At 40.4% G+C, this 17,919-nt stretch overlaps 1 protein-coding gene across 1 annotated transcript in view; it reads left to right on the top strand.

Annotated features, from left to right (window-relative positions):
- LOC126474051 (uncharacterized) overlaps positions 1–17,919 on the top strand; it is a 105,650-nt gene that overhangs the window by 66,316 nt on the left and 21,415 nt on the right. The window contains 1 exon segment of the mRNA XM_050101463.1: positions 7,022–7,259. Coding sequence (XP_049957420.1) covers positions 7,022–7,259 — 238 coding nt within the window.

Genomic DNA, 17,919 nt, shown 5'->3' with positions numbered 1-17,919 from the left:
ATTCTGTGAAATTATGGAAAGAGGCCCCCCCCCCCCTCTCTCTCACTCGTTTGCCTGATGTCTGTTGGCTACCTGTTAGACTTTCTTATCAGAATATAAAACTCCATTCAGAACCATAGATGGGAGGCATATGTACACTGTAAGGAAGTTATTTCTATTTCTAGTATTGTGGTTGTGTATTGCACAGCTCATGCTGAATCAACTCTTCTTATTAACCGTAAACAACATAATGGATCAAATGTATTGGCACATGAGTGTAAGAATCACAGTATGCCTGTTGAAACTTCTGCAAGGTGTTCAGTTATCAAATTTTCATTATATTCTTAGACACAGCACTGGCAATTCATATATGTTTGACGTAGTTTCACCACCCCAGAGGAGTATGATGTGGGACAATATTGAGTGCAAATTATGTCAGCAATCCCACAATGAGAGAGCTATCTAATTGCAAAATAGGCATAACTGCATGTTTTAGTTAGTGTAAACCCCAAGCTGGTGCCAGCTCAGTTTATTAATCATCTGGATGCCTAGGAATTTCACACAATAAGTTATATCCAACGTGGCCCGTTTATATCTACTCATGATACCTAAGAGTCATTTTTATTTGTTTGGACTGGCATAATATGAGATTTTGTAAGATCAAGAGTTGAATTATTTGCTGTGAACCATTTATGAACTGGTTCTGCTGCTCTTCTGGCTATGTGTGGTATGGATGCTTTTGGCTCATTATCAGTATACTTGTATCATCCATTCTTGAAAATTCTTATCTATTGGTAAGTCATTTATGTGGATCAAGAACAGGAATGGGCCAAGCACCAAACCTTGAAGGACAATATATTTAATGTTTTTCCCATTCCAGATTTAGTCTGTAAAAGTAAACTTACATTTGTTAATGTATATTCACTGGTGATGAGGTTAAATCTATGCATGGGAGAGGGGTGCCGCTAACAGCATAGCATTTTAATTTCCCTAGAAGGGTAAATGGAGTCACATATTTCCCTGGAGATAATATGGGTCAAAACTAGAAAAAAATCATATAAATGTTCATCTGGAAATAAATGCTTGTTGAGATATGGGACATTCTGTCCTTAATAGTGATGTGTCTGTTAACACAACTAGAGATGCTCAGTGTAGTTACCTTTCATTTTTACACATCCTGCATGTTGTCAATGGGTGTTGATGTTTGTTGTTTACACTCATTGGAATCATTTCTGTTCTGATGTCTGCACTACCTCAAAATGATATGTATAGAGTGGCTTATGAAGGAAACAGTTGAAAGTGCCTTATCTGACAACAGTATCAGATACAGAGGACTATGTGTGGCCAAACATAACCAATAAGATGCGAGGAATGAATGTCAACAAGAAGTCAGCCTCTATCGACATCTACTTCTATGTAGATACTCTACAATCCAATATATGGCATGTGGCGGAGAGTATCCTGTACCACTACCAGTCATTTCCTGTCCTGTTCCACTCACAAATAGAGCTAGGGCAAAAGATTGTCTACACGCCTCCATATGAGCCCTGATTTCTCGTATGTTATCTTCAGGGTCCTTATGCGCAATGTATGTTGGAGGCAGTCAGCTTCAAATGTTGGTTCTCAAAATTTTCTTAGTAGTTTTCCTTGAAAATAATATCACTTCTCCTCTAGGGACTCGCATTTGAATTTCTGAAGCATGTCCATAACACTTATGTGTTGTTTGAGCCTACTAGTAACAAATCTAGCAACCCTTCTCTGAATTAATTTGATGTCTTCCTTTAATCTGCTCTGGTGCATGTCCCAGACACTGGAGCAGCACTCAAGAATAGGTCACACTAGCATCCTATAGGTGGTCTCCTTTACAGATGAACCACACTTTTCTAGTACTTTCACCAATAAACCAAAATATAGTATTTGCCTTCCCTACCACAATCCCCACACGCTCATTCCATTTCATATCACTTTGCAACATTACACCCAGATATTTAAATGATGTGACTGTGTCAAGCAGGACACTGCTAATGCTGTATTCGAACATTACCAATTTGTTTATCCTACTCATCCGCATTAACTAATATTTTTTACACATTTAGAGCTAGCTGGCATCCATCACACCTACTAGAAATTTTGTCTGAGTCATCTTGTACCATTCTACAGTCACTCAACTTCAACACTTTACCATACACCACAACATCATCAACAAACAACTATAAATTGCTGCCCACCCTGTCAGCCAAATCATTAAAGTATGTTGAGAATAATAGTGCTCTTGACACACTGCCCGGGGGCACTCCTGACAATACCCTTGTTCTGGTGAACACTCACCGAGGACAACATTCTGGGTTCCACTACTTCAGAAGTCATTGAGCCAGTGATGTATCTGTGACTCTATCTATTCCTTATGCTTGTACCCTCTTTAACAGCCTGCAGTGGGGATGTGTCAAATGCTTTCCAGAAATCTAGTACATGGAAACTACCTGTTGCCCTTCGTCTATAGTTCACAGTGTATCACGTGATAAAAGGGCAGGTTGAGCTTTGCATGATGCTGATTTGTGGACATAAGATTCTCGGTCTCAAAAAATGTATTATATTCAAACTGAGAATGTGTTCAAGGGTTCCGCAATCTATACCACTGAGTGCTGATCATTCTGGACACAAGTAAAATGGCGTGTATCTCAACAAGTGTTTGTTTCTCAGCATATATCTGTAGGGCTTTTCTTTAATTTTTAAGTACCAGTACTACTCTCCTGTAAGAACATTTGACTCTCTCTCTCTCTCTCTCTCTCTCTCTCTCTCTCTCTCTCTCTCTTTCTCTCTTTTTTAAAAGGAACTGGTGTTTCGATAGATATCAGAAATTTTTTTATATGCACACTGTACATAGAATCAATCTAAATAAATAATAATAATCTAGTTGTTTCATACAACACTGTGTCAGTGGAAAACATTGGTTTATTTCTTGTTACAGACTAAATAGAAAGTAGAAATTTATGAGCTCATTCTGCAGGAGAGTCCCATATTAGTGTAGTGTGATACTGGTCTCTTGGTGTCTTTTTATTGTTATCTATTGAATGAAGGAAGATGAACAGCGGTACAAACACAGGCCATGAAAGCTATAACTTTGAAGCTCTTCTGCTAAAAGTCTTGTACATGCCTGCCTTGTCTTATCCTGTGTGCCATGCTGTGCTGTCTGTTTACTATTGTCAGACAATATGACTTATCTTTCACTGAAGGAGTTCTGGTCATTCATCGTGATTTGCTCTCCCTGTTAACAAATATTCTTAAGCCGTATGTTACATTAGAATAATTTTGGAGTTTGGTATAAATTGGACATATGAAATGCCACTTTAAAAAATATTTAGTTTTTAACAAGAAACAACTTTTTCTGTTGACAGTAGGCACTTCGTGAAACTTGATGTGCAGTATTTCTTTAGACTGAGTCCATCTACTCATGACAAAAAAATTGAATTGCAAATATCTAGCTAAATACCAAATCAATTCTCATAGGGTACCCAGGATAAGAATGTGAACAAGACTGCTGCTATTTATGTAAACCAGTTGTTTTGTACGTAATTATTAATTCAAATTGCTGAGTTGTTCTTAAATTGCCACTACCACTACGACATTAACTTTTTTAATTTTTCGGGTGTCATTCTACTTTCTTATGTAATTTTTCACATTTTTGCACCACCATGGATCCTTGCTTTTTCCATCTGCATCAATACAGAAAAGTTTCCTTATCTCTAGCCTGATCCCAGTCCCACATACTGTTCCTGCCTTGTTTGCTTGGCTCATGAAATCCCCCCTAACGGCCTTACCATCAAATTACCCATCTCTGGTTGCCACCCCTCCTTCCACAATGTCCTCCACCTGTTCAGATTCCGCCAGTCCTGAGCCCTCACCAACATAGTCCTGCAAAACCATATCAACCAAGCCCAATCCTCCTTGCAGTACCTTCTCTCCATCTGCAAAATTCTGCTATGTAATCCCAAATTCCTGGAACCCATGAGACACATTGAAACTCTTGCCCTGCAGGAACTTGAGCAACATGCACAATGCCCCCTAAAAAAAGCTCTCCATCCTGCTCACTTCTTACTCCCGCCTCAGAGTACCACTGTCCACCACTTCTACAACAACCTCCAAACCTCCCCCACGCCCCCTCATAGCTGACAAGCCCTGTCTCGTAGACCTACTACACTTACCCCGCCCTCCAAAACTCCTCTCATCACCACACAGAACCCAAAACCTAAACAGACCTGCAACACAGTCATGAACCTTTCCTCCAGAAGCCTTAGTCCCACAGAAATATTCCAAAGGCCTCACCTTTTGCCGCACTCCCAAATTCGACCATGCAGGACTAGTTAAAGACCTTCTCTCTTTCTCCCGGTTCCTACAGTGGAAACACTTTTTCGCCACCAACCTGACCAATCACACTCAACAAAAGACTAATATCGAACCTTGCCTAACTCAGTTCACTCCTTCATCCAACTGTGATCCACCCCCACTGCCTCCAAACCACCCCCTGTTAACTTTCCAGAATTTCTTATCCTCGAACCTTGCCTCACTATCGTTCCCCAAATCCCTCAACATGCATACTAACCTTACATCCGCAGAAAGAACCGCAGTCCATCATCTAAAAACTGATCCTGGTCTTATAATCCTACCTGCAAACAAAGGCTCCACCACTGTTGTTTTGAACCGCAAGGATTACGTGGCAGAAGGACTCCCTCAGCTGTCAGATACTTCCACCTACAAACCTTCCCACACTGACCCCATTCCAGCAATCCAGCAGGATCTACAGTCACTACTCAAATACTTGGGCCCATCCCAGAACCTCTCCCCAGAGTCCATCTCTCTGCTTACCCCTACCACTCCCCGCACTCCCACCTTCTACATGCTTCCTAAAGTCCATAAACCCAACCACCCAGGACTCCCCATTGTGGCCAGTTACTGTGCACCCACTGAGAGAATCTCTGCTCTCGTAGACCAACACCTTCAACCTATTATCCGGAACCTGTCCTCCTATATAAAAGATACCAACCATTTCCTCGACTGACTCTCCACAGTTCCTTTCCCTTTACCACACGGTGCCCTGCTCATCGCTATTGATGCCATCTCCCTGTACACTAACATTCCTAATGCCCACGGCCTTACTGCTATCGAACACTACCTTTCCAGACACCCTATGGATTCCAAACCAACAACCTCCTTCCTAGTCCCCGTGACCAACTATATCCTCACCCGTAATTACTTCTCCTTTGAAGGCATTACCTACAAACAAATCCTCAGTACAGCTATGGGCACCTGCATGGCAGCATCCTACGCTAACCTATTCATGGGCCATCTAGAGGAATCCTTCGTAAAAACCCAGAATCCTAAACCCCTCACCTGGTTCAGATTCACTGATGACATCTTTGCTATCTGGATTGAAGGTGAGGACACTTTATTCACATTCCTCCAGAATCTCAACAACTTCTCCCCCATTTGCTTCACCTGGTTGTACTCAACCCAACAAGCCACCTTCCTAGATGTTGACCTCCACCTCAGGGATGGCTACATCAGTACCTCCGTCCATATCAAACCTACTAACCACCAGTAATACCTTCACTGTGACAGCTGCCACCCATTCCATACCAAGAAGTCCCTTCCGTATATCCTAGCAACCCGTGGTCGTCGCATCTGCAGTGACGAGCAGTCCTTCTCTAAATATACCAAGGGTCTCACTGAAGCCTTCACTGACTGTAATTATCCCCCCCATCCTTATACAAAAACAAATCTCCCGTGCCTTATCTTTCCAGTCTCCCACCACCTCCCAAAGTCCCACAGTTCGGCCACAGAGGAGTATTCCCCTCATAACTCAGTACCATCCGGGACTGGAGCAACTGAATGACATTCTCCGCCATGGTTTCGATTACCTCTCGTCATGCCCTGAAATGAGAAATTTCCTACCCACTATCCTTCCCACCCCTCCTACCGTGGTATTCCACCATCCACCAAACCTACAAAATATACTCGTCCATCCTTACACAACCCCTGCTCCCAATCCCTTACCTCATGGCTCATACCCCTGTAATAGACCTAGGTGCAAGACTTGTCCCATACATCCTCCTACCACCACCTACTCCAGTCCGGTTACTAATATCACCTCTCCCATCAAAGGCAGGTCTCCGAAACCAGTCATCTGATTTACAAGCTAAGCTGCAACCACTGTGCTGCATTCGATGTAGGCATCACAACCAACAAGCTGTCTGTCTGCATGAACGGGCACCGACAAACTGTGGCCAAAAAACAAGCGGATCACCCTGTTGCTGAACACGCTGCCAAACATGATACCCCTCATCTCAATGACTGCTTCACAGCCTGTGCCATATGGATCTTTCCCACCAACACCAGCTTTTCTGAATTGCGCAGGTGGGAACTTTCCCTGCAATACATCCTATGTTCCCGTAACCCTCCTGGCCTCAACTTCCGTTAGTCACTGTCCTCAGCCACACCCAGTCTTTTAATTTCTTTTTATTTCTCTCCTTTCCGCTACTTACCCCTTCCCCCCTCTGCACCTTCTCTCCTGCCCTCCATCTAAACTGCAACACTTCACTGTCCGCCACTCCCACCATACTATCACTCCCCTCCACACCCCAGCCTCCTCCTTACCCCCACCCAGTCACCACTCCCATCATGCACTGGTGCTGCTGCTCGCAGTGTAGTTTCAGGTCTCTGAGACTGCAGACGTGTGTGCAATTTGCGTTTGTGTGTGTGTGTGTGTGTGTGTGTGTGTGTGTGTGTGTCTACTGCTGACAAAGGCCTCAATGGCCGAAAGCTATGATTGTGTGAATCTTTTTGTTGTGCCTTTTGTGACTCAGCATCTCTGCTGTATGGTGAGTAGCAACTTTCCTTCGCTGGTATTGTAACTTTTTAATAATTGAAACAGTCATATATCTCTAGTTTTAATACATAGTTTTAATTTCCATAAATTGTTAGATTTAATTTGGAGAACATTATTCTTTATGAACTACTATTGATTGTAGCGTTGTATCTCTTTCAGTTTTGAAGATGTTCAAAGTAATTTTCCCCCTGTGTTACATAAATACATGGAAGGGCAAGCAAAGGAAATTGTACGTCAATGTGTGGAGCCACCTTTGCGAAAACAGTCAAAATGTCCTCCATTCTCTCCCTCACCTTCACTTCAGAAAGCTGTCATCTTTCTTATCTCTACGGTCCATCAGCTACCAGGAGAGAAATGCCAGATATGTCGTGGGCAGTGCTTACCTCTTGAACCACAAGTAAGTAACATTAACCTATTTTGAAAAAAATTTGATAAGGGTGGCAAGTAAGTTAACCATGCTATATGAAAGTTCTGCCTAAGAGATACAGACTCTGTGATAGTAGTACTGAAGCAAACCTGTTATACCCTCTCTGTGCACTCCACATACTGCATTACAGCTGACTCAGATCACCCCTGAGCTGACTTATATGCCAGATTGTGGCCTGAGTTCCACTGTAGGACATGCCTGATGACCTACACTCTCTGGGTAGTGATACCACAGTGGTCGATAGTAATGTTGTGCCAGCTATTCTGTGTCAGTAGTGACGTTAGATGGTGCCACTACACACTGCATATTATTTCGAAATATTTCTGTAGCTTATGTGTTATTTGCATTTGATGAAACAGGAACCATATATAAACGTCTATTGTTAATTAACTGAACAAGATCACAGAGAAGAAAAAGAAATCAATTGCAAAAATTGTTGACATCTTAAAATTGACATGAAAACAGGCAGCCAATGTATCAAGTGTACTACAGCAAGTTAATTTCATAGTACAGATGCGCAATTAAAAACTCTTTTATTGTATGTGGATTGTTCTTGTTGAATAATTGTTATTCATAATTCTGTGGCAATGTACTGAAGATATCTAAATACAATTTTGAGTATAGCCTTTAGAAGAAGAAAATTGTGGAAGTTTAAATTAATTTGAATTTTCAAGTCTGAACCTTTCTAAATTCAAATAACAATTATTACATTCTAAATATAATAAGGGAAAGACAAAACTCACCTGTAGTGACTGATGATTGGAGCATAGAAAAGCAGAAGAGACGATACTATTCCCACTTGTTTTCAAGCTCTTGCTCTTTTTTTAATAAGAGTACACACATTTTCACACACAACCACATAGGCATTCATCCCCAGCAAAGACAGAGAAGACTAGAAATGCTGATACATTCAGACATTTTTACTCTCAGCTCTGATCGAAACAGTAGCAAGAAAACATTGTACGCAATTGCTGTTTTGTTAAAATACAAATGAATGTTGCTGAACACATATCTATGATTAACACTGAATATTGTCAAACATTTGCACAAGTTTGAGTGTTTAGGGTATTAGGATACTTTTCTGTAAAACAGATCCTGAGTGAAATCTGTGCAGAACAGAAAGCAAGGGAGACACCAAAGTTTTTCTCCTGTTACTGCATAGCATGCTAAAAGGATAGGAATACAGGCAGAAAGAGAAAGAATTCTAATCATAAGATAGCACTAAAAAGTGCAAATCAAATCATTTGCTGTGAAACTACATTATGGAAAAAGGTAATTATGATAAAATTCAGAAAAGGTGGTATGGAATAAAAATCCTGATACATTGAGTGAAAAGACAAAGAAAGAAAGAAAAAAAGATAGAGAAGAAGTGGCAAAAGTGATAGAATGAAGGCGTGTGTAAGTGGGACCACTGAACAAGGAATAGAAAAGCTACAAGAAAATTTAGGCAGTAGTGAGGAGCCAGAAGTTTGTAAATCATTATGATGAATTTTTCTGTTGTTACAAAATAAACTGTTAAACTGATCTACAAGCCACCAAAGTGGCATCCAATTTAAAGGCTTACAATAGTCAGGAAGTCATGTTGTTGTTGTTGTGGTCTTCAGTCCTGAGACTGGTTTGATGCAGCTCTCCATGCTACTCTATCCTGTGCAAAGTTCTTCATCTCCCAGTACCTACTGCAACCTACATCCTTCTGAATCTGCTTAGTGTATTCATCTCTTGGCCTCCCTCTACGATTTTTACCCTCCCCGCTGCCCTCGAATACTAAATTGGTGATCCCTTGATGCCTCAGAACATGTCCTACCAACCGATCCCTTCTTCTGGTCAAGTTGTGCCACAAACTTCTCTTCTCCCCAATCCTATTCAATACTTCCTCATTAGTTATGTGATCTACCCATCTAATCTTCAGCATTCTTCTGTAGCACCACATTTCGAAAGCTTCTATTCTCTTCTTGTCCAAACTATTTATCGTCCATGTTTCACTTCCATACATGGCTACACTCCATACAAATACTTTCAGAAAAGATTTCCTGACACTTAAATTTATACTCGATGTTAACAAATTTCTCTTCTTCAGAAACGCTTTCCTTGCCATTGCCAATCTACATTTTATATCCTCTCTACTTCGACCATCATCAGTTATTTTGCTCCCCAAATAGCGAAACTCCTTTACTACTTTAAGTATCTGATTTCCTAATCTAATTCCCTCAGCATCACCCGACTTAATTCTACTACATTCCATTATCCTCGTTTTGCTTTTGTTGATGTTCATCTTATATACTCCTCTCAAGACACTGTCAATTCCATTCAACTGCTCTTCCAAGTCCTTTGCTGTCTCTGACAGAATTACAGTGTCATCGGCGAACCTCAAAGTGTTTATTTCTTCTCCATGGATTTTAATACCTACTCCGAATTTTTCTTTTGTTTCCTTTACAGCTTGCTCAATATACAGATTGAATAACATCGGGGAGAGGCTACAACCCTGTCTCACTCCCTTCCCAACCACTGCTTCCCTTTCATGCCCCTCGACTCTTATAACTGCCATCTGGTTTCTGTACAAATTGTAAATAGCCTTTCGCTCCCTGTATTTTACTCCTGCCACCTTTAGAATTTGAAAGAGAGTATTCCAGTCAACATTGTCAAAAGCTTTCTCTAAGTCTACAAATGCTAGAAACGTAGGTTTGCCTTTCCTTAATCTTTCTTCTAAGATAAGTCGTAAGGTCAGTATTGCCTCACGTGTTCCAGTATTTCTACGAAATCCAAACTGATCTTCCTCGAGGTCAGCTTCTACTAGTTTTTCCAGTCGTCTGTAAAGAATTTGTGTTAGTATTTTGCAGCTGTGGCTTATTAAACTGATTGTTCGGTAATTTTCACATCTGTCAACACTTACTTTCTTTGGGATTGGAATTATTATATTCTTCTTGAAGTCTGAGGGTATTTCGCCTGTTTCATACATCTTGCTCACCAGATGGTAGAGTTTTGTCAGGACTGGCTCTCCCAAGGCCGTCAGTAGTTCCAATGGAATGTTGTCTACTCCGGAGGCCTTGTTTCGACTCAGGTCTTTCAGTGCTCTGTCAAACTCTTCACGCAGTATCGTATCTCCCATTTCATCTTCATGTACATCCTCTTCCATTTCCATAATATTGTCCTCAAGTACATTGCCCTTGTATAGATCCTCTATATACTCCTTCCACCTTTGTGCTTTCCCTTCTTTGCTTAGAACTGGGTTTCCATCTGAGTTCTTGATGTTCATACAAGTGGTTCTCTTGTCTCCAAAGGTCTCTTTAATTTTCCTGTAGGCAGTATCTATCTTACCCCTAGTGAGATAAGCCTCTACATCCTTACATTTGTCCTCTAGCCATCCCTGCTTAGCCATTTTGCACTTCCTGTCGATCTCATTTTTGAGACGTTTGTATTCCTTTTTGCCTGCTTCATTTACTGCATTTTTATATTTTCTCCTTTCATCAATTAAATTCAATATTTATTGTGTTATCCAAGGATTTCTACTAGCCCTCGTCTTTTTACCTACTTGATCCTCTGCTGCCTTCACTACTTCATCCCTCAAAGCTACCCATTCTTCTTCTACTGTATTTCTTTCCCCCATTCCTGTCAATTGTTCCCTTATGCTCTCCCTGAAACTCTGTACAACCTCTGGTTCTTTCAGTTTATCCAGGTCCCATCTCCTTAAATTCCCACCTTTTAGCAGTTCCTTCAGTTTCTTCAGTTTTAATCTACAGTTCATAACCAATAGATTGTGGTCAGAGTCCACATCTGCCCTTGGAAATGTCTTACAATTTAAAATCTGGTTCCTAAATCTCTGTCTTACCATTATATAATCTATCTGATACCTTTTAGTATCTCCAGGATTCTTCCATGTATACAACCTTCTTTCATGATTCTTAAACCAAGTGTTAGCTATGATTAACTTATGCTCTGTGCATAATTCTACCAGGCGGCTTCCTCTTTCATTTCTTAGCCCCAATCCATATTCACCTACTACATTTCCTTCTCTCCCTTTTCCTACACTCACCCATGACTATTAAATTTTCATCTCCCTTCACTATCTGAATAATTTCTTTTATTTCATCATACATTTCTTCAATTTCTTCGTCATCTGCAGAGCTAGTTGGCATATAAACTTGTACTACTGTAGTAGGTGTGGGCTTCGTATCTATCTTGGCCACAATAATGCATTCACTATGCTGTTTGTAGTAGCTTACCCGCATTCCTATTTTCCTATTCATTATTAAACCTACTCCTGCATTACCCCTATTTGATTTTGTGTTTATAACCCTGTAGTCACCTGACCAGAAGTCTTGTTCCTCCTGCCACCAAACTTCACTAATGCCCACTGTCATACAACATTCATTTGAGTTGTGTGATTGCAGTCATGTTAAAACAGATACATCATAAAATTGTTTCTGAAATGATGGACCTTGCATAATTCTAACTAGAAAATCTATATTTACAGTTTATTAAGCACTCCGTGGTGCATTTCAGTAGCTCTTGTAATCATTTTTTGTAATTATAATTTAGTTAAAATATTATTATCAATATTAGATATATTTGTTTAACACATATTTCTTTTTCATATTCCAATTTAACTGAAAACACACTTTTCAAGTGATCAAAATAGTTTTAGTGATGTGGAATCTATTTGTCTGACTTTTCTTCCAGTTTTGAATTTGTAACCATATTGACTAACTCTAATGGAAGCTCTACAGATTTTCAATCAATATTTTGTTTCTAAAGGGCTGTCACCAGTGGCGGTCGGTGATCACGTGCTAACATATTACAGCACTTTGTAAATATCATACTTAAATTATGCCATTTCTCTTCAAATGTAAACCAGAAATCACATTAAAAATTCATCATTTCTCTTCGAATGCAAGCTGGAAATCACATTAAAAGTACACCAGTTCACTTCGAATGTGTGCTGGTAAGCAAATAAAACAAGACAGAAAATGTTTTATAGTGCTCTCTCCACAATAACTGAAAACCAATGATGAGTGCTGAAAAGTGGTCAACTGCGCTATGGTCAACTCAGAGAAGGGATGCAGCTGTCTGTTTTCGACTGTGCGTACTCTAATGTGACTTCATCCCTTCTGCTTCCTGTACTATGAGTGCTATATTGGGTGATGATAAAAAAAAAAAGTGAGTACACGGGAAATTAGCATGAAAGTATTTTCTGTAGATGATCTGCTAAAAAGGCCTTTTTCCAGTAAATCTTTGGAGCAGAAAGTGAGAGTTAGTGTGTTTGGTGGATCCACTCAAAATTTAAATCTTAACAACAGGAGGATGTGAGACAGGGCTCACTGATTTGGCTCAAAGTATGCAACTAGAAGCAGGTGGATGCCCTTTTCAAATTCCTTGAATATTTTTCCTGAGTAGGCCATAGGAAAGGGTAAAATATTTTCTTAAAGATATACGCATAGAGTGTGAGGGATATTTGAGCAGCATTTTACTTCAGTTCATATACATAATATTAGTATATTCACTATAGTTATGATTACTACCCTTGTATGTCAAAAGGCTATTAGTGGTGGTGGTGGGGGGGGGGAAGAGGGCAAGTTATAAGGACATTTAGTACGGAAGTGTTTGAAAAGAGTTCAGGTTGAGTGAAAGATCTAGGACATATTAATGTGTTAATAATAATAATAATAATAATAAAAAAGCAGAAATCATAAACATGTAAACAAAGTACTTGATCTTAGTACATTAGGTTAAGCTAATATTGCAGCAATATTAAGTCGTGCCAGCATGATGCTGTAGTGGAACACAATCTGTTTATTTTTGTAATATTGTAGCACATTGGTAAAATTTTGCACAAATCACCACTGGCTGTCAGTGTAGATTTGGTTAAAACTGAGTCACAAGCTTTCTCACAATCTATAAATCCCAAAGTGGTAATTTATACTCATTGCTCCATCCTGTGGTTTCATTCATAATTTGCGAGTGGTCCATTTTGCTATGTCAAATTCTAAAGCCACCTTGTTCTTTTGCCTGATCCCCCCCCCTCTCGTTGTTGGTAGTGATTTTAGTTAATATCTTATACATTATGAAGAGGAGAATTGTGGATCTACAGCTTTTTTGTAGCCTTTCTTGTGAAGGAGAATAATTACAGTATTGTTTTGTGTGAATTGTCTAAACAATTTCATAAATTCCCTTTATTTTGCTTGCAGCTTTAATCATTTCTACTGAAACACTGTCCTGAGCAGGGAGCTACCCTTTCTTCACACCTCATACGACTTCATATGCATCATCTGTTCTTTTATTATTATTATTATTATTATTAATATTATTATTATTTTCTTTTTTTTCTGTTCGTTCCTTTGCAAAATTTCATTGTGTCATCTCTCACCCTCTCACCTTATTGAAGAAATGTACAAATATTTCAGCATAAATTTACCACATTCCCTTTATTCTTCACTTGGAAATATTGCTTTTTGTAATAGTTGATTTGTTCCATTTGAGATTTTCTTTTCTCCCTGCAGTACCTTTTTCCTGTTTATATTATAGTCAATCTTGTGGGTGGTGTGGGGCAGCTGCATTGTCAGAAGGCTGATTCGCTAGGGCATGAGGCTGGATGGCAGGCTAGTGGGGCCAAGGAAGAAGCGGTTGTCAAATTAAACACTTTATTTTTAACTTATTGGTTCTGGAGCATATGCATATTGTTTAACACTCCATTCTCCAAGCTTGCAAAATGTGTGGTATGCCACTTCACCACTGACTTATTATCCTTGGCCAGCTCCTTCACTACCTCCATTATCCTGTTCAGTTCTCTTATGTACCCAGAGCCTGCTACTCTAAACAAAATCCTTCCCCTGGTGTCTATCCAACCTTTCTTCTCCCGTAGTAATGAACGTGGCATCACCTCCACAAATTGCTGCATCTGCCCTTGCAACTGCTCATATGTCCTGTATAATTTCTTGTACTCCCCTGAAACTTCCCCAGATACTCCCTTGTTCTTGGCTACCCATCACGAACCATAAAACACGTCCTCCAGTCTCCTTATTTCATTCCAGAACTCTCATGCATTAAACACTAAAGTCAGTATCTATTTCTGACTAGTAATCATCACATCCTCTTATCTGGCAAACAGAACTCCTCAGTCCATATGTTGGCTCGACAGTATCCGCACTCTGCCCCAAGGACACCTAAAGAACCCTTAGTCTGACACACAATTCATACTTTCACCCTTAAAATACTACTCCCGGTACCCTGCACACAATATCATAAATAACCACCTATAAACAAAATAAAATACATCTGCTACTTCTGTGACTTCAGTGCATATGACACTTCTTGCATGGTTTATTTACACTTTCCTGTGTACTTCTCCAATTCATCCTTTTTGCTTTTCTTCTGATTCCACTGTAACTATCCCTGGGGTTGACTCCAAAATGCCTGTGAACAGTTGTAGATGTCCAACATTCATTGTTGTCGACTTCATCGACAGCTGCAGGATAATATTGAGTGAATATGTGGCTTCTATTACCTGACAAGGACCTTGGAACCTTATCACAAATGTCATCTTGTCTTTTTGTGTGTAAAGGCTAGGCATCACCTCCCACTGCCCCACTCTGTACTGCAGTGGAATATAGCATTTGTGCCCTGTATCTGCACTGAGCCAAGAAGGCATGGTTTCAAATGATTCAAGCTTTGAAATGAAATGATGTAACAATTTTATGAATAACTCTTCTGTATTTTTCTTCTCTGGTGTAACCATTATAATGTTAGATGAACAGATCTCTTATTAATTCTTAAATCAGGACACCACCTACAAACAGAGTCTTAGAACAGAACAGACTTGACTATTAGAACAGAATGACATTTGCGTTAAACTTTCTTCAACTGTTTCCAGGTAGTGTCATTTTATCAGCAGCATCCATTTCTCCATGCCTTCCGTGACACCTCCAAGCCATGACGCCAAATTATAACTAAGCCCACCATAGCAGAATCCTCCTTGTGCCTTGATGGTTTTCTGTGCTCACACTTCTTTCACCCCATCTGTACGTGCATCAGACCACAGTGTGCAGTTCTCCATTTAAGTACTTTATAAACAATGTTTTTACACAAATATCTTTTGTTGGCTTAAGAGGAAGAATCTCTCACTGTTCTTGCAAACTCATGGACTGACTCCACATCGTTTTGCCTTAATCATATCAGATGCTGATGGAATTTTTCTCCCAACCCTGTACTGGTGTGGAGCTTCGAATTATACATACACACTACAAATGAAAGACATGTGTCCCAATCTTTGTGGTGAGAGTTCACATAGTAACTCAGCATCCTCCTGGTCATCCGATGCACCCATTCCCCTCTTCCATTCAACTGAAGGTGAGGTGGACTAGTTATCAATTTCTTCAAATGTAACAAATGATGAAATTTGTTCATCAAGTCTGACATTAAGTTCGTATCCTGCTCTGTAATCATCGATTCTGGTACTCCAGAATCCGCCTATTGACCAGTGCCTGTTCAATTGTAATTACTTGCTTGTTTGGCGTAGGTATCATCTCAACATACTATGAGAAATGACAACTCATCATCAGCAAAACAACAATTCCCTGCCGGGATCTGGTTAAAAGGTACTACCACATCCACCACATCATCTCAAATGGTTTTGGAGCTTCTGGCAGTCTCTGTAACGGTACTTGCTTACAACTCGCATCTGCATGCTGTGCAAAATTCCTCAAATACTGATCCACATCTCCTTTTCTTCCTTTCCGCTAGTATTTCTCCATTACCCTTCAGCTCGTTGCTCTGCATCTTTCATGACTGAGCAGCACATGATCATGTGTTTCCTTTAGAACATCTTCTTTCATCTTTGCCAGGGCCATTGCTTTTGGCTGTAACTCTGTTACTTTGCACAACAGACTGTCATATATGCTGAACTGTAGGTGGATCCTGTATTATTTGCAGCAAATGTTAGCATTCTGTGCCACTTGCTGTTCAGCAGGGCTGTGACCCAGTACTTGCACTTCGTAGTCAAGCTCATTGAGTCTTAACACCTATCTCATTAGTCTGCTGGATGAGCCCTTCAACCCTAATAACCTTTTCAAAGTATCATGATGGGTCACTACTTGAAAGTTCTTCCCATAAAGGTAACATCGAAAATATGACACTCCATGCATGAGGATAAGCATTTCTCTCTCTGTGGTTGAATAGTTTTCTTGGTTCTGTTAAGTTGTCTTGTGCAGAAGCCACGGGGTGTTCCTCGCAGTTGATCGCTTGACTCAGAACACTGCCGAGAGCATGATAAGATGCCTCACAGGACAATATAAACTCCCACTGGAAATCTGGGAACATCAACACTTGACTTGTCATCAAAGCTCTCTTCAGGGCTTCAAACACCCACTGACATTCCTCTGTTCACACAAATTTTGCACCCTTTTCCAATAGTTGCATGAATGGTTGTGCTATGTTAACAAAACCCCTTATGGACTTCCTACAATAAATTGAGGATCCCAAGAACAACTTTCATTCTTTACTCACCTTCGGCGCTAAAAAATCTCGCACTGCCTGTACCAGCCTTGGATCTGTACTCGCCCCATCTTTGCTAATCACATGCCCTATGTAACTTACTTTCTCCAACACAAAAGCCCCTTCTCCATACTCATAATCAGATGTGCAGCCCACAACTTATTAAATACTTCTCTTAAATATTGTCTGTGTTATTCCATGTTCCTTGAGAACACCAATATGTTGCCCAGGTAAACTAGACACTGGTAAGGCTTCAACCCCTTCAACACTCCAACCAACAAATGCTGAAACATCACAGGAGCATCCTTCAGCCCAAACGGCATCCTTTGATACTGATAATGGCCCCAGGATAACGAAAAAACTGTCTTTGGTTGGTCCTCTGGAACCACCTCCAACTGATGGTATCCCCTTCTTAAACTATGGTAGAAAAATACCGGCGCTGCCCCTAGTTTTCGATGGTGTCTGTGCCCTACGTATGGGGTATGCATCTTACTATAAGAGGCAGTTAAATGAAAACCAAACACCCACCACAACAGGACATTGGAGTGGGTCCATTCAAAAGTAATCACCACATGTGTTAAGATATTCATCCCACTAGAAGATGGCATGATCAAGCCCTGCTTTCCAGAACGCAGTGGCCACTGACGAATCCCAAAGTGCATGTTTTCTTGAACTTCCTTATTCGACTGAGACTGATGTCCACGCATGTCTTTCCTCAGGTCACCTAAAATGTGAAAGGTCATCTAAAATGTGAAAATCAAATGGTGAAAGATCCAGGCTGCACAGAGTATGTTGCAATGTTTCCCAACCAAATTGCTGTTGCATAGCCTTTGTCTGATTTGCAGTGTGGGGACAGGTGTTACCTTATGACAGGATGCTTCCTCTGCTCATAGAGTTCCTCAAACATGGAACTACAATCAGTGTGTGGCCCTGTGAATACACTTTGCACAAACTGCACTGCACCATAAAGCCAAAACGCCCAGAAATGCTGTCAGACAAAATCATCCTGTTGCACGATAACAGCCACCCCCTCACTGCCAGTCGGATGGAAGGCTACACTTTAGCAATTTGTTTGGGAAGCATTACAAAACCCTCTGTACAGACTGAACATTTCACTTTGTGATTTTCACATCTTTGGTGACCTCAA

The sequence above is a fragment of the Schistocerca serialis genome, chromosome 4, assembly GCF_023864345.2.
Source record: "Schistocerca serialis cubense isolate TAMUIC-IGC-003099 chromosome 4, iqSchSeri2.2, whole genome shotgun sequence".
NCBI classification, from domain to species: domain Eukaryota; kingdom Metazoa; phylum Arthropoda; class Insecta; order Orthoptera; family Acrididae; genus Schistocerca; species Schistocerca serialis.
Note: the sequence above shows the minus strand (reverse complement) of the source record. Positions and strands in the feature narration are given on the sequence as shown.